The sequence below is a fragment of the Heteronotia binoei genome, chromosome 1 (assembly GCF_032191835.1).
Source record: "Heteronotia binoei isolate CCM8104 ecotype False Entrance Well chromosome 1, APGP_CSIRO_Hbin_v1, whole genome shotgun sequence".
Taxonomy (NCBI): Eukaryota; Metazoa; Chordata; class Lepidosauria; order Squamata; family Gekkonidae; genus Heteronotia; species Heteronotia binoei.
The window spans coordinates 73,809,625-73,836,633 of NC_083223.1; the positions used below are offsets into that span (position 1 = coordinate 73,809,625).

Genomic DNA, 27,009 nt, shown 5'->3' on the forward strand with positions numbered 1-27,009 from the left:
TCCAGAACTCAGTTTTTCTTTGTATAAAAATTAGAATACTTGACATTTTGGTACCAATATTTGCCAGACTCTGAAGCATACTGTGTATCCAGTGCTGAAGGTAGTTATCCTCTTTTATTCTTACTATGCCACTGCCAAAAATTTGGTTAGGTTGTAGGTGATCCACTTACAGCAGCTTTTTGCACATGTAAGGTAAGATCTAAAGTGGCTTTTTAAAAAATGGAAACCTGAACTGCAGAAAAAGCCTGAGGATTATCATGGCATTGGTCAAAATAAAAACAAAAACAGATCTCTTGACAGAATCAGAGGAAGTAGCAATGATGGAATGAAGTGCAGTTTTTCTATATGTGGAGTTTGGTGCACAATTTTAAAAGCACAGCACAGTGAAAATGGTGTTGATGTGGGCAGGGTAGTCCAAAAAGTGGGCAAGCAGACTTTGAGTATGATCTTTCTGGAAGTTTGAGAAAGATGGTAGCAAAACAGCAAGAAACTCTAAAGGTGGACCATTGTCCAGTGATGGTACATTGCCCCTCCCATGTTCAAGTTTGAGTGGCAAGGCAGAGCAGAAATTTTGTATTGTAGCAGCTGTAGAAAGGGTTTTGTTCATTTTTTTCTTTTTTTGTAAAATAAAAGGGCAGACTAAACATACTGTAGAGGAATGGGTATGTTTTCTTCTCAGGATAGCTGTATGTTTTATCCACGGGGTGAATAGCAACTGGAGTTGGTCAGTACTGCTGTGAGAAAAATGATGGGGGGTGGGGGGAGAAGAAGAATTTAAACCCTTCCTCCATGTTATGGCTTCAGTTTGAATCTGCACTCCCTGTCTCCTGCAGGGGGATGACAAAAAGCTGTGAGAGATACATTCATGTCTGGTTTGGTTCATGAATATGTGGATGTGTAAGTTGCAACACTCATTATATAAAGCTGACTGACTTCATAGAAGTATCTTGTGATGCAACTTGTATTAACTCTGTTACGTACTAGAAGTTAAACCTGCTGCAGCAGTACATTGATAACAGCTATTGCAAGTGTATTATTATTGTACTTAAATAAAGAGGAGTCTTGAGGCACCATAAAGACTAACAGAGGTTTAGTGAACATTTTCATAGACTAAAGTCCACTTCTTCAGATACAGTATGCTTGGTATGCAGAGATTTTATGCAGAAGACATGGGAAAATAGTGGGACAAATGCAAGAAGTACAGGGCAAGATACAATAGCATAAAGCTGAAATTTAAAATGAAAAACAAAAACAAAAACAGATCAACCACTAGTTGTTCTAGTGTTCATGTGCATCTTGTGGTTTAACTGCACAGATTAATGGGAAGTAATGAAACCATGGACTTCTAACATTTCCCATCGTGATCAGACACCTTGACTGGAGAAAATAATATGATGTACCATGATTGGATAGGGACATAGATCTGGTGATGAGAATGAACAGCCTTCCTTTGACAAAACAACAACAACAACAACAACAACAAATTTTATTTGTATCCCGCCCTCCCCGCCGGAGCAGGCTCAGGGCGGCTAACAACATGGCTCAGAGCCAAATTATACAGGTGAATAAAACTACATCAAACATCAAACATTTAATTAAAATCTGGTTAGGCTTTAAAATTAAGTTAATTTTTTAAAAGTGCTAGTGCTACATTTACTTATTCTGATGGCGGTTTGCCCCTTCCCTTTTAGATCATTTTAAACCTGTTGCATTCCAGGTTCTTTTTTTTTTTAAGATGTGAAAAGTAGCTGTAGCAGCAGGCAGTGAGCACTACCAAGGCTACTTTTCTTTTAAAATTTCCTTTTTTTCTTTCTTCTTCCAGCTTACTTAATAGCTTCATGTTGTCTTAGAGCATTCATGAATAAATTATAAATTACCAACTATTGTTGTTGTGTTTTACTCTGTAGCAGAGAATGCTACAGTTCATTTCTAAACATTTTAATTTTATTCTAACCTTACAGTTGTGATTATAAACGATCAAAATGAGCAGTGACGTTGGCTACAAAATAAAATCAGTATTTAAATTGTCAATTTGTGTTATAGAAGATGAAGAATGTATAATTGATTCACAATGAAAAAAAAATAATCAGGCTGAAATTAGGACATTACAAACACAACCTAAATTTGCTTTGCTGCAGTTTGAATGCATTAGTTTTTTGCCATTAGTGGCCTGCTTCTCGCTAGAGGTGGTAAACCTTTGTCTGGAAGCATTAGACTGCAAATGGTGATCACAAGATTGAATGTTCTTCCATACAAAACATTCCATGAGCAGAAAAGTACAGGTCAGGAAGACTTTGCAGCGCAGCTTTCCCCCCCTGATGCTTTTTATCTGTGTAGAGAATTTTTTTTTGAGTGGAAGATGTATCCCACTTGCAGTTACATAAACATATAAGGCAGTAGGGCTGCCAGCTCCTGGTTGGGAGATCCTTAGAGATTTTGGGGTGGAGTCTGGGAAGGGCAGGGTTTGGGGAGGGGAGGGACCTCAGTGAAATATAATGCCTTAGAGTTCATCCTCCAAAGCATCCCTTTTCTCCAGGGGAACTGATCTCTGTAGTCTGGAAATGAGCTGTAATTCTGGCAGATCCCCAGGTTCCACCTGGAGGCTGGCATCCCTGGGGTCCAACAGCTGGTCTATCCAGCTCATTGTCATCTGTGCTTACTGGGTGCAGCTCTCCAAAGCCTTAGTCAGAGAAGAGTGCTTTTCCAACTCCTGTTATCTGAGATCATGTTGATTGAAGATGCCAGTGATTGTTCTCAGCCTTCAAGATACAGTCCTCCTTCTCCAGTCTGCCAGGTTCACCCCAGGCACTGATTTACTGTCTGAGTAAGAACCAGGGCAGTGTTTCAGTCCAGCAGGCACATGTTGTCTGTCTTCTCTCAGAGATACTTAAAAATTGTAAATCTGCCTGTGTGGTCTGATCTTGTGTAGAGTTTACAAGCTGATCTCTATAGAATCACCTCCCAATCTTATTCCCAGCACCAGGGCAGCATCTTCCACTGATGCAGCTGCGATTTCCCTTCTTATTCAGCATTGTTAGTTAATCCATTTTTAGCCCACTTGTACAGCATTATGAAAATGTTAAACTCTTTGAAACATTAGAGGTTGCTTCAGCCCTGTTCTGTTGTTGTCTTACACTAAGGATAGTGATGGTTTCTCCGTTCTTGCATGCCACATGTGGGTTTCTTCTTTTAGAGATAGTGATACTACCTGCTGTTTGCTGTGTCATAGCATTAGTAAGTTTATACATTTCAATACTATTGCAGCAAAGTCACAAGAAATCTTGATAGCTTTCATGGCCAAGAATTTTTACCTTTAGTATTCTTTAAAGTGCCCCAGATGTTTTTGTTTTTAAATGCTTGGATGCTATTCCTCAATTGAGGGATTTTTGTAATCTAGTAATCTAGATTCATTTAAAAGCTAATTTGAAACCTTTTTAGAATAGATGTTGGCCAATAAAACTCATGTTGTTACCCCAAACTTGAGGCTAACATATGTAGGTGTCCCCCCAAATGTATACCCAAACAGTCTGGGGATGATTTAGGCATATATAAACACTGGTTTGCCCTTCTACACCCCTTCCACAAAGGAGTTGAAGGAAAAACACCTAAAATAAGCAGTAGCTAATTTTATTGACTATAAAGTGGACAGGTCAAAGAAGGAAAGGTATCAGTTAATCAATGGCAGCTCATACATGCAGTAATAACAATCTTAATCTTAGTGTGATTATTCCCTTGCTTTACAGTGGTGTTCCACTGTCTGCTGATTCCCTTATGAAGGAGGCCCAAACAATGGGTGTGTATGTGTGAGTGCTGGGTCCTGGTAGGGACCAAGAGAAAGAAAGTGGCAAAATAAGGGAGAGGGACAGATGCAGATAGGTAGACACATATGCAGCAGTTGATGGGGCTTAGAAGACACTTGGGATTGAATCCAGAGGGCTGAGTGAAGAGGTTGCAGAAACTGGGAGTGTGGGAGAGCTGCTGTGTTGCAGAGATGCCTGGAGAAGGTGGAGATGCGGTGCTTTGGTGGTGAGCTAGGAGGAGGCAGGAGCAGAATGGTGCAGTGGGATGGTATTTGCAGAGGGTTGGTAGAAATATTGTGGACTAAATGTTGTATCAGAGAAGAGAGAGAGAGGTATTAAATAATATTTTATTCTGTTGTCCTAGTGGTCTCAGTCCAGCAGGCACATTGTGGAGTGGCTGTTGGAGGTCAGTCTAGGGGAGAAACAACCATTTTGTGGCTGAAATATCAGTCCTTATTTCCGCAAGTTTCCCTCTGTTTTAGGAGAGTCCTATGACAATTTCAAACTATCCTGCTTCACAGAAATTATTTCCTTGCTTAGCAGAAGTTCACTGTGACATGATTAACACAACTGATGAATATTTGTTTACAGATGTGTTAGGGCTCAGGAGGTGAATTTTTGTCCTTATGATTAACTCAGGGAAGAGACTGTTTTCTTGGATGTGTTAGATATTTGGCTTAAGAAAATCTCTTATGTCTTCTCCTATATTTCTCCGATATCACAGACACTGACCGTTTCTTGTGGCTGGATTCCGAAATGATCTTAGCAAGACAGGATTGTTTGTTTTTAGGAGCTTTTTTGCAAAGGGTACCTGAAATCCTCGTTTTACATTTTGATAGTGTTTGACAATTATTTCCTCTGAGTCTGGTCAAGCTGCTTCTTTCCCTTGGCCTTTAGCAACTCTTTGGTCATGAAAGGGAGGTAAAGAGACTTCTAGCTGGCCCTTTTTCTGTTATTTGGGGGCAGCATGAGGGTGTATGGGCAGGGCCGGTTCACCCATTAGGCAAACTAGGCGGTTGCCTAGGGCGCCGGTAGGGTGGGGGCACCGAATTCGGCCTCCTGCCTAGTCAAATGCTTAGTTTGCCTGCTCCCCTGCCTCTGCCTCCCTCCCTCCCCCACCAGGTCTATTTCAATGCCCGGAACCAGTGGTGGAGCACCGCGCTCTGGGCTATCTAAAGGCGGGTTCCCCCTCCAATCAGCTGACAGCGTGCTCACTGTCAGTGCCCGGGCAGGCCAGCAGCAGCGGGAAGGACCACGAAGCCTGAAAGGGCGGCCTTGGCACGGCCTCCTCCCCACTTCCTTCCCATCCAGAAAGTGGGGAGGAGGCTGTGGCAGCGCTGCAGCTGCCCTTTCAGACTTCGTGGTCCATCCTGCTGCTTCTGGCCTTCCTGGGCACTGACAGTGAACGCGCTGTGCAGTTTTACCTGCCAATCAGCTGGTTGGTGGGGGAGGGGCACACCTTGCCACTGAGGCATGGGTGGATGGTGGACGGTGAGACTGCCTAGGGCGCTATGTGCCCAAGGGCCGGTTCTGTGTGTGGATGTAGGGTGCTGGTATAACAGTGTGGTGTCTCTTATTCTGTGGACTAATGTGCCGAAAACAATTTTTACAAGTTAGTATTGGTCGTTTTGGTTAAAATTCTTATTGATAAAAGTTGAACACAGTTCAGTTAGTACCAAGGAATTGCCATGTTCTCTTTGAGAGGGGGTTTGGGAATAGAAATCGAAATAGTAAAGTATTAATCTGTTGCTGAGAAGGAACAAGATCACAAGAGATAGAGGATTTAAAGGGCCTTTGGAACCCTTCGATGGAGAACTCATAAACAGCGTTGCAAAGAGATTAATTAAATCCCCTTACTTTTTGTGCCCCAGCATTCTTACCCTTACCAATAGGGTTGCCAGCTCCAGGTTGGGAAATGAAGATTTTAGAGGTGGAGCCTGAGAAGTGTGGGAGTTGGGGAGTGGAGGGGCTTTAATGGGGAATAATGTCATAGATCCACCTTCTGAAGAGGCTGTTTTCTCCATGTGAATGGATCTCTGTTGCCTAGAGATCACTTGTAGTCCCAGGAGAACTCCAGCCACCGCCTGGAGGATATTGTAACAAAAGGAAAAAACTGTATAAAAGTAACAACCGTTGATACAAGTCTTGGCTTGCTACTCTATATTTTGAAACAAACAATTTATTATCAATATTATTGACAAAAAACACTACACACTAGATGCTTGATTTTAACAACATTGGCAAAATTATAATAGAGGGTTAATGTTATAGCAACAGCAGCAGCAATGGATTGCCTAGGTAACTATCCATTTCATTCAACTTCTTCAGGCTGCAGTACAGGTAAAGCCTTGAATTCAGTAATGGAATAACCAGTATTTCCTTCGAATTTATATTTAGACACTCCCCAGCCTGGCCCTCCCAGATCCTCTCATCCCCAAATCTTATTCCTCCTGCATTTTGCATAGAAGTGGTGGGACTGAGGGAAAGGCCTGACAGAGAGGCTGACTGATTTCCCACTCACCCTACGCTGCTCTGACATTCCTCTTTTCAGCGCGACGTCCTTCCAATTTCCCACTATCTGCCTCTGGTCTTCAGCAAAGATCGGTGGTTTTGCAGGGCAAAGAGAAATTGGTTTTTAGCAGTTTCTCTTTGCCGCACAAAAATGCTGACGCAAGCTGAAGCCCCGGGGCAGATAGTGGGAAATTGGAAGGATGCTGCACTGAAAAGAGGAATGTCAGAGTGGCGTAGGGTGAGTGGGAAATCGGTGCAAGTTTCCAAAACCTCAAGGGGGTGCTTTTTGTCCTCCAGGGAGTCCTTTTCCTTCACAGGCTGAAAACAGCACCAGTTGCTTGTGGGCTGGTTAAGAATCCTGGACAGGCCAGTTCTGGCCCACAGGTTGTATGTTTGACACCCCTGCTGAAATGGATAGTTGAAAACGGAAGAGAGACCTTTTCTCCTTTTCCATGGTGCAAGATACCTTTCCCCAATACAAGAAACTCTCTCACCAGTTTTTGTGCTTTACTGTTTTCTGAGTGGTGGGCTCTGAGTGACTTTAAAACAAAATTAAACATGGCTATAGCTTTTCTATATGGATTATTGAATGCCTAAAGGGCCATCTCCTTCTACATTGTCCAACTTACCACAAGATTGGTCTATAAAGGTCTTTTCTCTGTTACCCCATCTTCAAATATAAGGTGGGTAGCAACTAGAGAAAAGGCTTCTGTGGTGGCACCTCACCTTTGGAGATCTTACTTTTAGGTGGTTAGCCAAAACATTCTTTACTCAGGCTTTCAATAGGGTGCTTTTATCTTTCCACGCTTCTGGCCTGAAGTTGGTTTTTTGAACAATTTTATTTCCCTGGGCTTGTTTAAATGACTTGTTTGTTTTTATATTGATGACTGATTATTTTAATTATAAGTAGTGTTGAGCAGGATTCTGGAGAGACTGCATAAAAATACCTAAATATACACATTTGAAATAAAAAAACAGGGATAATTTTTTTCTCTTCTTTTTAAATACAGATTCGTTTGGAACACTTGTCCTTCCAGCTGTAAGTATTCTCTTCATGAAGTAGTAAAAATCCATAGAAAATGTTTCCTGAATTGATGCTGTATCTTATTTTTAACGTTCATGACGTTTTAGTTTTGTGAACAGAACAACCTATTTTGTTACTTGTGAAATGGCATTCCTTCAGGTATGTGAGTCACATAAACTGAAATACAAATGCTTCATGTCTTGCTAGAAGTCCTTTTGGGATGTTGTCCTCTTCACGTGTCAGACAACTCCTGGAAAGGGAGGGAACATGTGTAGTCTTTTGTTTTTTACATCACCCTATGTGAAATGGGAGAATCATTTCTGTAAGGTGTTTTCTCTTACCTTTGTCCAGCAGGAAGAGGATTGGTGTAGGGCAGGCAACTGAGGAAGCTCCTGTCAAGGTGTCTGCTATCTGATCATGCCGGAGTTGTCTGGCACCTTTGCTGAGTGGAAGAATCTGACTCCACCTTTTTCTGTTGCAAGTCACATGTTCTTCTAACAAAAGACCAATCATAGAAAATGGAAGTTGCACAGGCCATTTCTTTCCTGTCTTTGTAACAGATATGTGAAAACGTTTGTAAGATTCATCACTGTTTGTCACCCTCAATGACTCTACATCTGTTACAAAGACAGGAAAGAAATGGCCTGTGCAACTTCCATTTTCTAAGATTGGTCTTTTGTTAGAAGAACATGTGACTTGCAACAGAAAAAGGTGGACTGGTACCCCGGAAAATCTAGACCTGGCTCTTCAAGCCATGGCTTCTTGGCTGAGGCTGAGCCTGCTGAAGCTGAATCCGACGAAGACGGAGGTTCTCTGAGTTGGGGTGACCCGGGGAGGGAGGTTTGTCCGCCGGCTCTTGACGGGGTGCCATTAATACCGGCCCCTAAGGTCAAGAGCTTGGGCATGCTCCTTGAGTCCTCCCTCACAATGGAGGCCCAAGTAGCAGCCACTGTTAGATCCGCCTTTTTTCACCTTCGGCGGGTGCGGCAGCTGGCCCCGTTCCTGGAGCACAACGACTTAGCAATGGTGATCCATGCCACGGTCACCTCAAGAATAGATCATTGTAACGCTCTCTACATGGGCTACCCTTGACGCTAACCCAGAGACTACAGCTAGTGCAGAACGCTGCGGCACAGCTGTTAATGAGACTCCCTCGATGGGAGCACATTCAGCTGGTGTTCCAAGTTCGTTTCAAGGTGTTGGTACTGAACTTTAAAGCCCTTTATGGTCAGGGAGCTGTCTATCTGCGGGACCGCCTTTCTCCGTATATTCCCCAGAGAGCACTGCATTCAGGGACGAAAAATCTACCGTCCATCCCAGGACCAAAAGAAGCCAGGTTGCGTATGACACGAACCAGGGCTTTCTCGGTGGCAGCACCAGAACTCTGGACGCTCTCCTGGAGGCTATAAGAGCCCTTCAGGATCTGCCTACGTTCCGCAGGGCCTGTAAGACTGAATTTTTTCAACAGGCCTTCGATATCTAACTGAGAGAGAGCTGCCACTGGACATCATATAGAGCACCAAGTAGAGTACTGGTGGTCACCACCGAATTTTCAGAACCGCCTATATTGTACTGTATTAACACAGCACCATGAAATGGTTTTAAATAATTTAAATATGTAATTATGTTTTATATGTTTTATTGGTTTTAATGGTAGTAATGTAATGTTGTAAGCCACCCTGAGTCCGCTTGTGGAGAGGGCGGGATATAAGCTTAATGTAATAAATAATAATAATAATAATAATAATAAATAATAGCATAGTTCTCATAGGACTGGACCCCCTGTTGTGTTATCCTGAACCCAGATTCTTAGAAGAAAATTGGCATAAATTCTTGTGACAGGATAATCATTTCTACATAGGGCAGAAGGCAGATGTTACAACACAAACAGAGGTTTCCCACATCCTGTGTTTCCTTCACATTTATATGGAGGGAAGGAAAGAGATACTTGCATGGACAGGAGGTGCTAAAAGTCTTTTCTCTGCCTTTCTGTTCCACTCTGCAGATGTCCCCCAACTTCTTTTTTTTTTCCTTTCAAACTTTACTTGGAAGCTTGAGCAAGTTTGTATGTCAAAAAAACCTCTAGTGCATCGGAGGGTATTTGTTGGAATTAATTGGCACGCATAGAAGGGATCAATACTCCCTCTAAGCTGCGGAGTCTTGTGAGCAAAAATTCTACTTTGTGAGCTATTGGCACTAAAGTTGTGAGCTAGTGCATAAATTAGCTTGCTCTGGGGCCATTTTTCCTGAGCTAAGACAAAAATGTGTGAGCTAGAGGCTAAACAACTGTGAGCTAGTTCACACTAACTCAGTTTAGAGGGAACATTGGAAGGGAATAGGACTTTTCCTCCTGCCCACGGATCCTCTCCATAAGCATTTTCTTACATTGGGTTTGGGAGCAATTATTTGTCAAGATAATGTCTAATTCAGCCCTTAGAATCAGATTGCTGCATGACAGTGTCATGTGGACCCTCAGACACAACTCTGGTTAGGAAGCTAAGGTGGAGCAAAACATCAGTATGGATGCATCCTTAGAAAGTTCATAAAAGTAACTGAGAGGCAAAATAAGTCATTCATCTTCCTCTCTTACTGTGATTAACTTTGTATGAGCTGAATAATAGTGGGAATCTGCAGGGATACTAGGTGTAAGGTCTGCAAATAATACCAGATAAGACCACAGCACCATTTTCACTAAGCCATCATAGACTATATTAGATGGCTAATGCTGGATAAAGCTGCAAGGTCAGATTAGTAAAAAATACATTTTTACAAAGCTAAGGGATGATTTTACAAAGAAATCATCCCTTACATAGTGCACAATTGTGTGCCTGCAGTATCAGGAGATCTCTATGGACTAAAGGCTATTTAAAGTAGGTTTGAAAGATTGAAGTAGTTCTGCGCAATGACTGTTGGAAGGGGAAAAGCCTTACCAGAACAAGACTCAGGAATGCAGAGTCAAAATATTCAGTGTTGGTATCTCAGCACTTACAATAGAATTCTCTCTTAATTCAGCTTACAGCAAGTAGTTGACGTGCTGGGTCTATAATATATATTTGTGAAACGCCCTTTTGGTTATCCAAGGATAACACTGTGGTGAGGGGGAGTTTTGATATCACTGGAATTTTGTGTTTTGATTATTCGCTGTTTCAGTTATCTCTCTGTATTCATGACTTTTTAAGAAATTTCAAGATGTTGAACTGTTATTTCATTTTTTCTTCCAGCTCCCCCTGGTCAGTCCTGCTGGTGATTATAATTTGCTAGTCAAAGGATATGCAGAGGGTGAACTGCTGTTTTCTGATGAGACATATCTTTCATTTGAATATAAGAGCTTCTCAGTGTTCATCCAGACGGATAAATCTATGTACAAACCAGGGCAAGATGTGAAAATACGAATTGTTTGTTTGCACCCAGACCTCAAACCACTCAATGCTTTAGTAAATTTATATATTCGGGTAAGTAGAGACATGAAATTATTTATTAAAAGTAGAAATTCCAGTATCTTTCCAGTTTCTGAAGGGGTCAAGTTTAAACAAGAAACTGGTGGGCAGAGATTAACTAGAGCTGATAGTTTTTTGCTCAAAAATTATTTCCCTTTTTCTTTAAAGGAATAGTACTGGGGGTCCTGACCTGGATAGCCCAGACAAGCCCAATCTCATCAGATCTTGACAACAAAGCAGGGTCGTCTTGCAAGTACTTGGATGGAAAACCTCCTTGGAATACCAGAGCAGTGAGGCAGGGGCAGGCTTTATTCAGCCACCTTTCTGACTATCCTCCATGCCCCCAATGGGGTCAGTCACCAGAGGTCACCATGACTTCCAGGTGTGCGCACACACACACGCAAGCACATTAAAATACAAAAGCAGAAAAAAAAGAAACAATACTAGGGCTCCATTACATACTTTGTCACATAATGTGTAGTTGGTTGCGAAGTGATAAGCCAATGTGGTGTAGAGTGTTAGTCTGGGTTCATATCCCTAGTTTGTGCTATGAAACTCACCAGATTACTTTCGGCCAGTCACTTTTTCTCTCAGGTTAATCTTCCTCACAGGGTTGTTGTGACTAGAGAATGGTGGGAGCATATATACCACTTGCAGTTCTTTGAAGAAGGGGTGTGATAAAAATGAATAGCTAGATGTTGTGGCAGAGAGAATCAGTATAGGTTGATTAAAAAGCTATATTTGTTTTCTGAGAAACTGATTTGAAACTTGAACAAGGAGGGGGATACATTTTAGTCAGGATGTCAAACTCATTTGTTATGAGGGCTGGATCTGACATTTGTGGAGCCAGGCCATTCATGTCATAAAATGTAATACCAGATAGCAGAGATATAAACTTTATAAAGGACACAGACAAACACAATTAAAAATATTTTCCCCCTTAAAATACAAACATGCTTAAAACTCTTGCAATATTTTGTTTAAAATGGAAAAGTGGGGGGAAAGTGGGATTTGGCAATGCAGTTTTTTAAAAAATAAGAAACAGCACAAGGAGGATCACAGCAGAAACTAAAAATATAAAATGCTCTGAGCCTAGGAAAACATGAAATGGCTGGGCATTGCAATGTTCTCCGCCGTGCTCCCAGGTCTACTCAGATTGGCAATAACTCTCCAGTGAAGTATCCCCCTTTGGCTGTGGGTTACCAGGTTAGACACCCATTCTCATGCCCATTCAGCAGAGACAAGCTGGCTCAAAGCATCAACCTTTTATTTGCAAGGACAGAACTCCAGGAAGCGACAGCTTCAGCTGGCCATACAAACGTTGGAAAATGAAACTGAGCTCCACTCCATTGAAACACATTGCAGTGCAGACAAAGATGCAAGAAAAATGTGGAATGGATTTTCCATTAAGATTTTCCATTATCTGTCTGGGTGCAGAGACCTTAATGGAAAATCCAATCCCCATTTTCTTTGCAAGCTCAGAAGAGCTTCCTGCTTCAGCCTGCAAAGAGAAGGCAGAAGGAGCTGGGAATTTCGGCAGCCTTGGAGCTTCAGAGGGGGAGGACGGGGGGGGGGGGGGGAGGAGGAGGGAGAAAAGTGTCAGAGGCCTGATTAAAGCTGGTTCTGACCCATGGGCTGGACATTTGACACCCCTGATTTAGGTCATCCTGCTTCAGTGGCAGCAGAGCTGATGAAATTTCCATGCAGATGACTTTTGCTGGAACATATGCCATGTTTCTGAAGCTGTCGTGACTGCGTATTTTCTCTGTGTTATATGAAACCTGATAAAAGCTCAATAAACTATGTTCCTGTAATTTTCCAGTTTGTATATTCTTCACGTGCATCATGTTACTAAGTCCACAGTTTGACATAAGGTATGAATTTCTTTTTAGGATCCTCGGCGCAATTTAATTCAGCAGTGGCTGGCAGAAAATGGAAAACTGGGGAAGATATCCAAGGAGTTTAAAATATCCAGATATCCTGTGCTGGGTGATTGGTCCATACAGGTTGAAGTAAATGTATGTATTAATAATATGAATTGAGCATTAAAATGCAATAATTCTCTTTGTGAAGTCATTGATAAAATCTCTTTATTTGAATTGCCTCCCACATTGGTCCTCTTTGCTAGAGAGGAACTCCTGAATATATGCAGGGTAGGCATTCTTTTTGACCCAGGTGCCTGTTTCATCTACCTGTGAAAATACTAGCAAATAAAATGGGGAATGAGAAATGAGCATTTTACTTGTCTATACCCACAGGGTGCAAGCTTGAGTCCCAAGGACATTGTCACCATTTCAGGAGTTCACCTCGGACCTGGCTGGTTGCTTTGTGGGTTCAGAAGTTAGTGCCTGGCAAAAAGCCATGCTTCTTGTCACCTTGTTCCACATTGCCAGTCCCAGCAGCCTTAGAGGTTCACTTTGGTTGCTTGGGCATAGAACTGATCTTGCATGCTGAGCAGAATGGTGTGGTGTGTTGCTCTTTGGCCTGTTTGCTGATGATTGCCTGCCCCTGGTCTACTGATCTATTGGTTAAAAGCAACTGAAAAAGACCTGCTGATCTACAACCTGTTATCAAATGGTGCTGACTGTAGGACAATTTTCATGCCTGTGCCTACTTAGGAGCCATTTCTGTCTGCTGGAAAGATGATTACTGGGCCTGCAGGACCTGAGTGGAATAATAGCGCTATAGATCTGTCAGCTGCCACAAGAAGCGGGTAATACCACCCTAAGAGTGAGCAATTCCGCCCCCTTCTCACTATAGCTCACTGACCCATGTGGTTATTATGTGTTCATGTGTTTTTGTGCTCTGTGTTTCTATTGGCTTTTCAGTGGTTTGATTTTTTAAAATTATTTCATCTTGTTTTATTTTGTGAACTGCCTCAAGCAGGTCTCTGAGCAGGTGGCATACAAATGCTTTAAGTAATAAATAAATAGTTCACTTGGGTACTGCAATCCTGGGAATCAGCTTTCTAGGGAATAGAAGTGGTTACTAGGGGAATTCTTTTGTGTGTAAATGGATTCAATACATTATCTTCTGCATAAGCCAGTGAAGATATGGAATTGTTCTTAGGAGCATTTGTAGTCCATGGCATTGCTGTTAACATGTGTCAAAGATTTGTATATTTTCTTAAAAGCATAAATGCTGAAGTAGAAGTTCAGAGGATTTTTAGTGGTGTTTGACTTGGCTTAGACACTTGTGCAACTTGACATTGCAAATACAGTCACAGAGTGCAAATTGGGGAAGTATTGAGCAAATTGGGGAAGCATTCATTATGACTGGAAGTATTATTATTATTATTATTACATTTTATTTATATCCCGCCCTCTCCGCAAGCGGACTCAGGGCGGCTCACAGTATCTACACAATTAAACCAGTACAATATATAAAACCATAATTTAACATTTTCAGTTTAAAAAACATATTACAATTAAAATTATTAAAACCATTTTAAAGTGCTGAATCCCTACATTATAGCGGCATTAGAATTCCAACCAGTGATCACCGGCGTTCTGTGTGATGTCCGGTGGCAGCCATCTTTGTCAAGCATCGAAGGTCTGCTTGAACAACTCGGTCTTACAGGCCCTGCGGAACGCAGACAGATCCCGCAGGGCCCGTATGGCTTCTGGAAGTGCATTCCAGAGCTCTGGTGCTGCCACCGAAAAAGCCCTAGATCTTGTCACGCATAGCCTGGCTTCTTTTGGTCCGGGGACCGAGAGTAGGTTTTTTGCCCCTGAACGCAGTGCTCTCTGGGGGATGTGCGGAGAAAGGCGGTCCCGTAGATATGCAGGTCCCTGACCATAAAGGGCTTTAAAGGTCAATACCAACACCTTGAAGCGAACTCAGAACACAACAGGTAGCCCTACTGGCTGAATGTGCTCCCATCGTGGCAGCCTCATCAGCAGCCATGCCGCAGCATTCTGCACTAGCTGTAGTCTCCGGGTTTGCGTCAAGGGTAGCCCCATGTAGAGAGCATTACAGTAATCTATTCTTGAGATGACCGTAGCATGGATTACCATCGCTAAATAGTTGTGCTCCAGAAAAGGAGCCAGCTGCCGTGCCCGCCGAAGATGAAAAAAGGCAGATCTAACAGTGGCTGCTACCTGGGCCTCCATTGTAAGGGAGGACTCAAGGAGCACGCCTAAACTCCTGGCCTTAGGGACCGGTGTTAATGGCACCCCGTCAAGAGTCGGCAGATGGATCTCTCCCCTTGGACCACCCCGACTCAGGTAGAGAACCTCCGTCTTTGTCGGATTCAGTTTCAGTCGACTCAGCCTGGGCCAAGATGCCACGGCTTGTAGAGCCAGGTCTAGATTTTCCGGGGTACAGTCGGACTGGCCACCCATCAATAGATAAAGCTGGGTGTCATCCGCATATTGATGACAACCCAGTCCATACCTCCTGACAATCTGGGCAAGGGGGCGCATATAGATATTAAATAGCATCGGGGATAGAATCGCTCCCTGTGGCACCCCACAACTAAGAGAGTGCCTCTGGGATACTTCCTCCCCGATCACCACCCTTTGTCCCCGATCTTGGAGAAAAGAGGTCAGCCACTGTAAGGCAGATCCCTGAATCCCCGCATCGGCAAGGCGGCTAGTCAGTAGCTGATGGTCAACCGTATCGAACGCGGCTGACAGATCTAATAACAACAGCACCGCTGAGCCACCCTGATCCAGATGTCCAGAAGTGAGCCAAGAAACATAGCGTTTCATGTAGAACTTGAGAAAAAAGTGTAGAATATGGAAGTTTTTTATGTTTTGTAGACATGCCTTAAAATTTATATAGCGTTCATGTCATTGGCAGTTTGGCAAAGGAAGCCATATCCTGCTGTAATTGGCTGTGTATGTTGCACTTACACGTGCACTTGCATTAGGTTGTTGCATTCAGATGCAAGAACAGCCATTCTAAATATATATTCACCTAACAGTGGCTTAATCAACAATCATGTCAACTCTGACACAGGCCAACAAATGGTTTTCACAACCAAAACAATATTGTTTGCTTTTCATTCAGTCCGTCCCCTTCTCACTATAGAAGGGCTTAGAAGGGTGTCAACTTTGCTTAGGACAGCACTGTGACAGCCCACTACTAAGCAGGCCCACTCAATGGAGCTTCCTCTCAGGATTCTTAGGATTGCATGAGTCATCCAGCTCTGTGTTACCTGTGAAAAGAACTCCTTACTGAATAGGCACAGACTCATGTTCCAGCATTGGTTGCAGCTCAGTAACATTGACTCTGTATTGATCAGCTGTTACTGTTGATAACACTTAGACCCAGCATTCAGTGCTATCACAAAGGAGGAAACTGAATTAAAATATTTAATAAGGAAAAAATAAATAATACATTTAATTTTATTTTCTTTAATTGGCATTGGTATGATTGGATAACAGTTCAGAAGCTGCTTCTGGTAATAGGAGTCCACCTTCTTTCAAATTCTGGTAGAAGGAAGCAGGGGTTTTTTTTGAGCAGGAACGCAGTTCCGGCTGGCTTGGTGTCAGGGGTGTGTGGCTTAATATGCAAATAAGTTCCTGCTGGGCTTTTTCTACAAAAAAGTCCTGTGTGAACCAATGGTGATGTCAGAGTGTGTGGCCTAATATACTAATGAGTTCCTGATGGACTTTTTCTAGAAAAAAAGCCCTGGAAGGAAGGAAATTTCTTTCTTTGTTTCTTTTTGTATTTTGATACTGGCTTTTTTGTTTTACAGAAGGTTGTTGGATGATTTTAAAGACACTTCTGTTGGTATATTCTTTCGCTAGGAAACATATAAATGTAGCCCTTTGTTATATGATGCATTATTCTAAGCTGTTCTAGCCTTTTGAGTTGTGGCTAGAGAAATGTGGCTATGACTGTGAGGATGAACACTCAAAAATACCCAGCCACTGAGGGTTAGAGATGCATTTGTTGCTGGATATGTGTGTCACCAATGATTTTATAAGCCAGTAAGTGGTTTTGATACATATGTATGGGTGTCACTGAAGCAATACATGAGTTTTTTGAGGTTTGTGTATTCCCAGGTACAAGATGCAGAAGTCCAGTGATGGGAAAATATAATATCCTTACACCAGAAAGTGCAGTTGGAGGAAGGGTATGTGTGCAGAACAAAGGGCAAAAATAGTGCACATGTGATTTTGTGGAAGACTCTTTATGTAAAATCTGCTTGATTCATTTGAAAAGAATAAGAGTCCAGTAGCACCTTACAGATTAACACAGTTTGTGGCAGGGTAAGAGCTTTCGTGAGTCGGTGACTCATGAAAGCTCATACCCTGCTATTAATTTTGTTAGTCTGTAAGGTGCTACTGGACTCTTACCCTTTTCTCCTTCTGCAGAAAGATAAATATGGCTACCCATATCGATCTGTCTGCTTTAACCATTGCAATGGCACAAACAGGAACTTTTAAAAATGTCCTTTAGGGGTCAGTATAACCAAAGAAAAGATGAAACATGAGTAAAAATGTACATTGCATTGAAAGTACAGATTGATACGTTACAGAGAAGAAAAGCAGTACTTCAAATGCTTTACCAACACTTTAGAATTTTAGGAAACATTTGCTGTGATTGCACAGTCAAAGGTTTCAAGCAAAGATCTTCTAGTGTCTTTTTTTTCTGTCCTTCACTAGCAGAACAAAACACACGTGCAAGCAAAAGTGCTCCCAAACACACATGTTCACACCAATATGCATTACCTACCCCATCCCCCAGGAAATAAACAAAAAAAGGCCTATAATTTCAGGAAAGGAATAAAGGTGTGGAAGGAAATAAATGAACACATATACTGGAATGAAACCTGTAATTAGTGAGCTGCAAGCATGTGAAAGGAACAGAAGTTATATACAATTATAGTCATGTACCTTAAAGAAGAGAAGCCAGAGTTAGGACTTCAGTGGAGAGCAGGGGGCTCTTGCTGCAGGCATGCATGGATCTTTACAGGATTGACTGGAGTGTGGGCAGGTCAGCTGTGCTGGGTAAGGGAAGAGAGAGGAAGGCAAAGCAGAGGTTTTGCAGGGAAGAGAAGTCTCTGAACCTAACCTCAAAAAGAACCTTCTCCATCACTACATAACCTTGTTTTGTTGTCCTGCTGTTCCTCTCAGCCTGTATACAAAGGGAGGTAGGAGGCAAATTGCCCTTGGTGTCAGCACATGCACTGTAGCAACATAGCCTTAAGGAAAAAATAGCAGCTCTGTAGTAGCTTAATAACCCATCCAGAGGTCCCAAGACCATTTCTGCACATCCTCGTTTAGCAGCTCTAAACCAGGCATAGCATTTATTGAGCCACAGGCATAACAAACTTGTACACCACAGGCCAAGATTTCTCTTGTGTTGTTCCTGATGGTTGCTTCAGTCATCATAGTTGTGGCAAATTACAACTTGATCGTTGCAGCAACTGTTTTTCTGCCTGCCTCTGTGATGCTTGGCAACAGTACTTCAGGAGCTTTGGACTCATAGAAACTTTTGTTTTAAAATCTTATTTTTTCTTTGACTATCAAAATGAGAAAACCACAGCATTCCGTTGCTGACCTAAGAGTAGCAGCGCTCTTACAAAGAGATTAGGAAGAGAGACTGCTGAATGGCAGTTGACGATGAAGCTCAAGACAATGCATTCTCCTGGACTGAATTGAGAGCAAGTTTCCCTGTCCCTTTACCAATGTGTGCAATTATATTTGGCATCTGAAAATCACCCCACTTTCCAAGATATAAGGACCCAAGTGTTCATTTTCCTAATCAGGGTATTTTTGAAAGAAAATAAATCCAGATAGGACCAGAGAAATGCAATCTTTTTTTTTTTTTTAACTTTTCAGAATAAGTCAAAATAATTTCCTCAGTGTACATTGTGCTTGTCAGAAGTCTCCCTCCCTCCCCCCTCCCTAGAAGAAGTGTGCTTGCACACAAAGGCTTATACCTGGAATAAAACATTGTTGGTCTTGAAGCTGCCATGAGACTCTTTTCTCCCCGTCCCTTCCTCCCCAAAAGAGGAGGAATAGCCATGGAGAAGGAAGCAGAAGTTTTGTGTATGTTTGTGTGTGTGAGAGAGAGAGTCTTGTCTTTATATCTCTCCTGCATAAAGCAAGCAGCAGCCATGGAGCTCTCTGTGTGCCTGTTCTTTTTCCTTTGGGGTGTGTGTGTGAGAGAGAAAGGGAGAGGGGGGGGGAATGGGGAGGAAGGCAAGATGCAGGAAGCAAAGAGCCACTGAGGGAGCTGGGGTAAAAGCAAGCTATGGTGTGGTGTGGCTGCAGCAGCCCTGGGAAAAGAAACAGAAGAAGGAAGTTGCTTGGGGGATTTGGGCCCTGTGCAGGCCAGATGCGATCCATGGGCCACATGTTCGACACTCCTAATTTATGGTCCTCGGGTTGTTACCTACTGGCTGCTTCCCCACTTAATTTAGTTAGCCTGGCAACCACCAGGCCCCATACTTTTTCTACAGTAGCTCCTGCTCTGTGGAACAGGACCCCTGAGGTGGTGACAGGGGTGCTGTCTTGAGATGTTTTTAGGAGATCCTACAAGTGCATTTTATTTGCTAGGCCTTTTAATGGGGCAGACATTTTTTGTGAGCAGGATGTTACTTTGGGGTTCTTGCAATCAATATGTTTAATTTTTGACATGGCTAAATCTGTAGATACTTGATTTAGGAGACTGGTGCCATTAACAGATGAGACTGGTCTTTCCACAAATCTGAGAAAGGCCCCAGGTTGCAGAAAAAAATCGAACTCTAAAATGAAAAGCGTGTGTGTGAAACTGCTCAAATGATAGAAGTAAATAGCCTCTCAGTGTTATTATGGAGTTTATAGGCAACCACTACAGCATTGCTAGCCTTCAAGCCTTAGTATGTCAAGAAAACACGGAGGGGGGCCTGAGGGAGGTCTCTTCAGAGCCAAGCCCACCAGCAACTACAAGATGTCTTGCATGACTTACCCAGGTCTGGCAGCTTGCTACTGTACAACAGCATGTACCCTGTGATAGCTGCTGGTGGGTAGTGGTTAGAGTTTCAGACCAGCTTTGAATTCTCACTCTGCCATGGAAGCTTACTGGGTGACTTTTGACCAGTCACACATTCTCCACCTAACCTACTTGCAGGATTGTTGTGAGGATAAAATGTAGGGTAGAAGAATGATATAAACTGCTTTGGGTCTCCATTATAGAAGTGAGGATGGGGGGGGGGGGGGGTGGGCGAATTAAAGGTACATTACCAGGTGGGTGGGAAGGAAAGAAGGAAGCAGGAAAAGATGAAGATTTGGAGGCTGCCAGGAAAAGGTAAAAAGGAAATTATGTGGAAATAGGAATATAGGGGAAAGTGATGTCCTGCTGGGACTTAGCTTTTCTGTATAGAAGCTGCCAGGGGAAGGGAAGTAGGGAAAGCTGAAGATTGAAGGTCAGATAAAGTTAGGTTGTCTGGTGGCTGGAAAGAAGGAAGCAGGAAAAGGGAGAAGCTATGGGGGCTTTCAGGAAAGAGAAGGAATGATATCCTAACCATGTCCTTCCAGGTCCCCCACTTGTACTAAACTTATCTTTGACACATAAATACTGTCTTGGGATATTACTCTGAAAACATTAAATCCAATATATTATCATATAGTTTGGATTTTAAAATGAACCTTTGCCATGGCAAATTTGTATTAATAAATGACTCCCGGGGGGTACATTTGTTTATCTAAGCCAAATTTATCATAGTTGCTGATGACTTGAACTGTAAAGGAACCTAAAATAACACTTATCTGCAGGGTGCATTTAACATGGGCTAACATGCTGCTTTAATGATTGAGAAGATTTTCTAATAAATACCTTTCAAGGCAGCTTGCAAAGTCAAAACTTTGAAATACCTTTCAAGGCAGCTTGAAATACCTTTCAAGGCAGCTTGTAAAAACAACTTATGAAGTACAGACTGGCAGGAAGGTTGTGTTTGAGTGTTCTTATCAGTACTTCTGCTGTAGGACCACTGTCAGGGGCTTCGTCATAATACTTGCTTCTTTGTATTCTGCATGCTAAATATATGAATGCAAAAACCTGAAGGTATTTTTGTACGCCTATTTGATGATGACTTAACTGTAAGAGTTCTCAAAAATGGAATAAAAAGGACAGCTTTGCTTTTTGTACTCCTAAATATGCATTGAAGGAAAAAAAAACTAATTCTAAATGTTTTGGAATTCTTGTAGTTACATTGTTAATTTCAGAGGGGAAATGACAATCTGTTGTAATCAAAAAATAGCAAAAAGTCTTAAAGCCTAGCAAGTTAATTGTGGCACAACCTTTTGTAGACTTGTTTACTTCTAGTTACATGAACTGGTTTCCTAATTTGAAGAAGATATTGGATTTATATCCCGCCCTCCACTCCGAATCTGAGTGGCTCACAATCTCCTTTATCTTCCTACCCCACAACAGACACCCTGTGAGGTGGGTGGGGCTGAGAGGATTCTCACAGCAGCTGCCCTTTCAAGGACAACCTCTGCCAATGCTATGGCTGACCCAAGGCCATCCCAGCAGGTGCAAGTGGAGGAGTGGGAAATCAAACCCGGTCCTCCCAGATAAGAGTCTGCACACTTAACCACTACACCAAACTGGATCTCTTTGGTAGGCATACATACATATGGGGAAAGAGAATAGTTAGGTTCTGACTTTGTAAACTTTTTTCTTGAATGTCTCTGTCTCCCACTCTCTCTCTCCCTCCCTCTACCTCTCTCTCTGTGTATGAATACATATACACCTTTTTAGAAAACAGTTTTGTGTATCTAGGAATATGGCCTACAGAGACTTCTGCCACAATATGTTAGGCTTTAGGTTTTAAAAGCATTTGGGGACATAGCGGAAAGATACTGGTTTGACTTTTGATGTTGGTGAGTGACTATGAAACCCAAAACTGTCATTTTTGGAACAATGTGGCTCAACATATGCTTAATTTTAAAAAAGTAGTTGCTAGAATTTCTGCCATGGCCCAATCCAATGAACCATGAAATTCAACTTGTTTTATAGGGTTTTTGTTTGTTTGTTTTCCCATAGGAACAAACTCATTATCAAACATTTACTGTGATGGAGTATGGTGAGTATTGCCTGTCTGATAACCAATATCCTTTTTTTGTAAGAGTGCAGGGATTCTTTGACAAAAATGTAACAATGAATGAAGTTTACAAAAGATGTTTTAATTATTAAGAGTTCAGTATTTAGAATATCAGAATACTCACTTTGTATACACCTCATTTTTTCTATATATGAAACATAGAAAAGAATATATGGGAAGGCCTGAAAAATATGTGTTGGGGCAACCAAAGTGTACTTTTAATGTAGAACTGCTATGCAGTTAGTTAATTAATCCAGATTGTGGTTATATAGTAGCTATTTTGGAGCCTCCCTGCTTCTAAAACAAAGGTTATAACCTTCCCCCTAAAGAACAGGCCCAACAGAAAATTGAGAATTAAGTAGCAGTAATCACTGAGATAACCTTTGTAATAAAAGTGACTAAAATACAAAGCATGCATACATGTACCATAGGCTTTGGTGGATATCTGAGTTCTTTCAAGCTGTTGCTAATCAAGAGTAGCTTTCCCCCACAAGCCTCCAGTTTAAAGCTCCCTCCTGTTTGAAAAAAGTTATTACCTATTGGTGGGGGAGAATTATTGAGGAAGACATGGTATGCATTTGTCATTATCCTCCTTTGCAACTAGGCTGTGGCACAGTCTCTGAGATTGGAAAGAATACGGCAGGATGTCCAGAAGCCAGGGGAAAGAGGCTTCAGTGCCAAATACAGCTGAGTAGTGCTTCTTTGAGCCCATGGTTACTGATTCCTGATATACATTTGCTTTATCCCCTCCATTATTGAATAGCTAGAACAGTAGTTTTATAGTCTGTTCTTAGGCCAAGAGTTTGAGGGCAAGAATTTTTGATATGTTATTTTGTTTGAGGGATGAAGGATCCCTGAAGCCCTGGCTTCAGTTTGGAAGAGGTAGGCAGCGTCAACCCTGTCAAGACTCTCCCGGGCTGTGTGCTGCTGCCATTTGATAACTTACCTGCCAGCCAGTAATGTCAGATGATAAGAGGGAGGAAGGTTTTCCTTTTTCTGAATGGTGCCTGTGTTTTGTGGCTTGATATTTCCAAAGAGAATTGTATTACTTGTCCCTTGTGTTTAAAAGATTTCCAGTGCAATCCTAAAAGAGTTACACCCTTCTAAGACTTCACTGTTGATCTATATAAGGATCTGAAGGCATGCGCAAACTACCAGTTCTGCTTGCCATAAATTCTGTTTTCCCAGAGAACACTGAGAATTGTAGTTGTGGATGGTGATGGTGGAGGTAGAGAGATCTCTAACAGAATTTTCAGTACCCATATCAAACTGTAATTCCCAGGATTTATTTTGTGGGGAGTAGGGGTGGGGGTGGGGAGAGACCATGACAGTTAAAGTGGTATGGAACATTGCATTTGCGTTGTAGGCAGTGTGAGAATTGCCAGATGCCTGAATTTAAAAAATGTCCTATCCCTTTGGTAGAGTTTAACAGGATATTATTTGCCATGTAATATTCTTTACCTCCATTCATTGAAAATCTTTAATTGCCCTTTTTTTATACATTTTTCTCCAAGCATGTTGGCAACATTAGCGTCATAAACACAAATTATATTTATTGTATTGAAAAGCCTTATTATTGGAATGTTATTCTTGTTATCAGTATGTTATTTATGTAACATATATTTTTATTTATCTACTTCATAGTCCACCTTTCTCACTAAAACACAAGGTGGACTTATTTTGTTTTTGAAAAGACCAGTATGCATACAATCAATAGTGTAATTAAACGGGATTATAGTAGTAGAGTAGCATTCTGTATACAGAACAGTACTATAGTGTACAACAGTGAAGGAAACTGGATTACAAAATTGGAGAAACGGTGTAACAGTGTGGTAGATAAAATGAATTAATCAATGAATGCTACCTAAAATTTTACAGACATCAGCTTTGAGCCTACTCTCTTTATCAAAAAGGCCCTTCTGAACCATGTGTGACACATAGGGTTGCCAAGTCCAATTAAAGAAAAATCTGGGGACTTTGGGGGCGGAGCCAGGAGACTTTGGGGGTGGAGCCAGGAGACACTGGGGGTGGAGCCAGGAACAAGGGTGTGACAAGCATAATTGAACTCCAAGGGAGTTCTGGCCATCACATTTAAAGGGGCAGCACACCTTTTCAAATGCCTTTCTTCCATAGGAAATAATTAAGGATAGGGGCACCATCTTTTGGGGCTCATAGAATTGGACCCTCTGGTCCAATCATTTTGAAACTTGGGGGGTATTTTGGGGAGAGGCACTAGATGCTATACTAAAAATCTGGTGCCTCTACCTCAAAAAATAGCCCCCCCAGGGCCCCCAATACCTACGGATCAATTCCCTATTATTCCCTATGGGAATCATTCTCCATAGGGAATAATAGAGTGCCCAGTAGACATTTCCCTCCCCCCCCCACACTTTCTAAAGGGGGGGAGGGCCCCCATACCAGGGAATCCCCCTCCCTCTCTCTCACACACACACAAATACTTACTTGGTCTTCTTCCGGAGAACTGTGCCTGCTGAGAAAACGAAAGCAAAGAAGGGAGGGGCCGTTCTCCGAAGCCCTTCCTGTTTCCTCCTTCCTGCCCAGCCTTAAAGGGACAGGGATTTTACAAACTGCTCAGGAGCTCTACAACAGGAGCTCTATAGGTATGTTCTCCCCCCCTCCACCCCCCCCCCGCTTCTCAATTTTTGAAGACCGGGAGATTAAGCTGGGAACCCAGAAGTCTCCCGCTAAAGCGGGGGGATTGGGAACCCTAGTGACACAGTATGAAAGCAAAAACAGTGAAGGCAACCTGTAATGTCAGAGTCGTTATAATCCCATTTCTTTTATAAAACAAGTATAATTTCTGATTTTTTTAGTGTTACCAAAATTTGAAATCATTTTAGCAACACCTCTGTTTTACTCTTCAAAAAATGAGAGCTTCAGTGGTGCTGTCACAGCAAAGTAAGTAAAAACAGCATGTTGCTTTTTATGAGTAAGAATTGCCTTGATAAACCTGGTTAATAATCTTTTCCGCCCTTTATATGGAGGGGGGTGGGTGGGAACAGTTTCAACACAGCAAGAAATAAGATTATTTTTTCTGGGAAGGGAAGTTCTGAGATTTCTCACAAATACAGTGTTTCAATGTGGAGTGTTAACCAGGAACTACCAGAATCCTTTCTGAATGACATTTGCCAAATTTCCCCCAGGTTTCCTGAAGCTACAACAACTTCTAAATCTGTAAATCTCAGCCTTCCGTGTAGCTTTTCCTTATATCAGAAAGACTATAAACCAAACCAAACATGATGGAGGTCTCACAGCTGCTATGAATTCTCCATCGCCATTTTAAAATGCTGCAAATGCCGAATCCTGACTGTGCCCCAAGTGCAGAGCTCTCCACCCGTGCCTTTTCAAGTGCCAAAACACAAGTGATCGTGCAACATTTTAAATGACTTTAAGATGGTGATGAAGAACTTATGGTGGCCACAAATTCTCCATCACATTTAGCTTGACTCTGCAAACTTTAAACAAGTTGATATTGCTCCAGGTCACTATACGAACCCAAGTCCATCTCCATTTGAAGGGACTGCAAGATAGAGGCAGATTCCTAGCCTGCCTAAAAGGCTTCTTGACCCTGACTGCCAAGTAACAATTGAACAGTAGGGTAAAGAGATGCAGTGGTGAATGGGTTAGGATGTGTACAAGCAGATCTTTACTCAGAGTCTTTAAAAATATAGGCACGTTGCCCAGTAACAGTTCAGTAACCCAATAATTGCTTGCATCCTCCATTTGCATTATATGGACTTTATGCTAGTTCTTTGTAATAAAGAAGATATTGTTTAATTTTTAGAGAAGTGGACAGCTGCTGCACTGATTCAGTGTGGTTTCTGGTACTCACAGAGCCAGAAATAGGATGTTCCTAACATTATTTTCCACAGTTAACATGTACGGTAATTATGTTTAAGGAAAATGGATGTTGGTTTATGGTATTAGTTTAACCTGTCTTTACAAATGAAATATCCCAAAAGAATTTCTTTTCCTTTATTAGCTTCTATGACCAAAGGGCTTAAGCTCAACCAAAATGAATCAATTATCAAACATAGATAGACAACATTAGTCACAAAATCACAAAGTTCAAAATTTACAGTCAAAATATTCAAATCTAAAAGGTAGATAAAATATTAAAACAGAAGTTTCTAATAAAACCTATTATTCAGTTAAGTAGACCTAAAATCATCATGTTAGCTGAACATATACCAGATTCTGTTACAATTGGATCAACCCAGTTTTTTGTTGTTTTATCCCAAAATAATGAATTTATTTGACTTTCAGGTATACTTATGGAAAACCGGTAAAAGGGAAAGTAACTGTCACTTGTTTTTCTTCATCTTATTGGGGCCGGAACAAAAATATTACTAAAATATTGCCGGTGAGTTCTTGTCAGTGCCTGTACTTACGTAGTAGAAGATCACTTTTTTTGGTCACCCTGAGGTTTTCTTGCTGACAATATAAATCTGCCTCCTCATTACTAGAGTTGCCAGCTCTTGTTTGGAAAATACCTGGAGATTTTGGGAATGGAGCCTGAGGAAGGCAGCATTTGGAGATGGGAAGGACCTCAGTGGGGTATAATGCCATATCCACCTTCCAACACAGCCATTTTCTCCAGGAGAACTGATCTCTGTTGCATGGATATCAGTTGTAATCTCAGGTGATCTCCAGTTACCAACTGGAGGTAGGCAATCCTGTGAGTCATTATAGGGCTTCTTCTCTTTTCTTATTCATACATGTCCCAAAATATCCATCATTTTGGGGAAGAAATCCATTTTAAAGTAATCTTTAAAATTCCTCTCATGAACCATATTAGTCCATCATTAGTTTTTTGTCCACATCTGCTGCCTCCTGGCCTGCCCAACTTATTACCCACTGAATGCAGCTCACACACTATATAAAAAAAACGTAGCAGTGGCTTGATTAAACCCTACTTGCTTGGGACTATAAAAGCCATTGGGCTGTCAAAGTCTCTGGCAGATAGAGTACATTGGGGTGGCGCTGGGGCTTCCAGTGCCCCAGGCAAGGGGCAAGGCACCACCCCACTCCCCCCGCCCAGCCCTCCCAGGTCTGCACAGACCCGGGAGGGTTGGGGTTGGCTGTGTGTTTGGTCACCTCCAAGGCATTCAGAACGCCTTGGAGGCGAGAGAACACGCTACACACACACGCCCTCCCTGGGCATAAGCTTTC

The 27,009-nt window shown here is 42.0% G+C and overlaps 1 protein-coding gene across 1 annotated transcript in view; it reads left to right on the plus strand.

The window, feature by feature from the left end:
- The window catches only part of CD109 (CD109 molecule), a 106,977-nt gene that overhangs the window by 13,093 nt on the left and 66,875 nt on the right, over positions 1–27,009 (plus strand). Inside the window, exons 3-8 of the mRNA XM_060233094.1 lie at positions 7,322–7,350; positions 10,557–10,787; positions 12,665–12,790; positions 21,759–21,798; positions 24,651–24,735; positions 26,104–26,200. Coding sequence (XP_060089077.1) covers positions 7,322–7,350; positions 10,557–10,787; positions 12,665–12,790; positions 21,759–21,798; positions 24,651–24,735; positions 26,104–26,200 — 608 coding nt within the window. The remainder of the gene's footprint in view (positions 1–7,321; positions 7,351–10,556; positions 10,788–12,664; positions 12,791–21,758; positions 21,799–24,650; positions 24,736–26,103; positions 26,201–27,009) is intronic.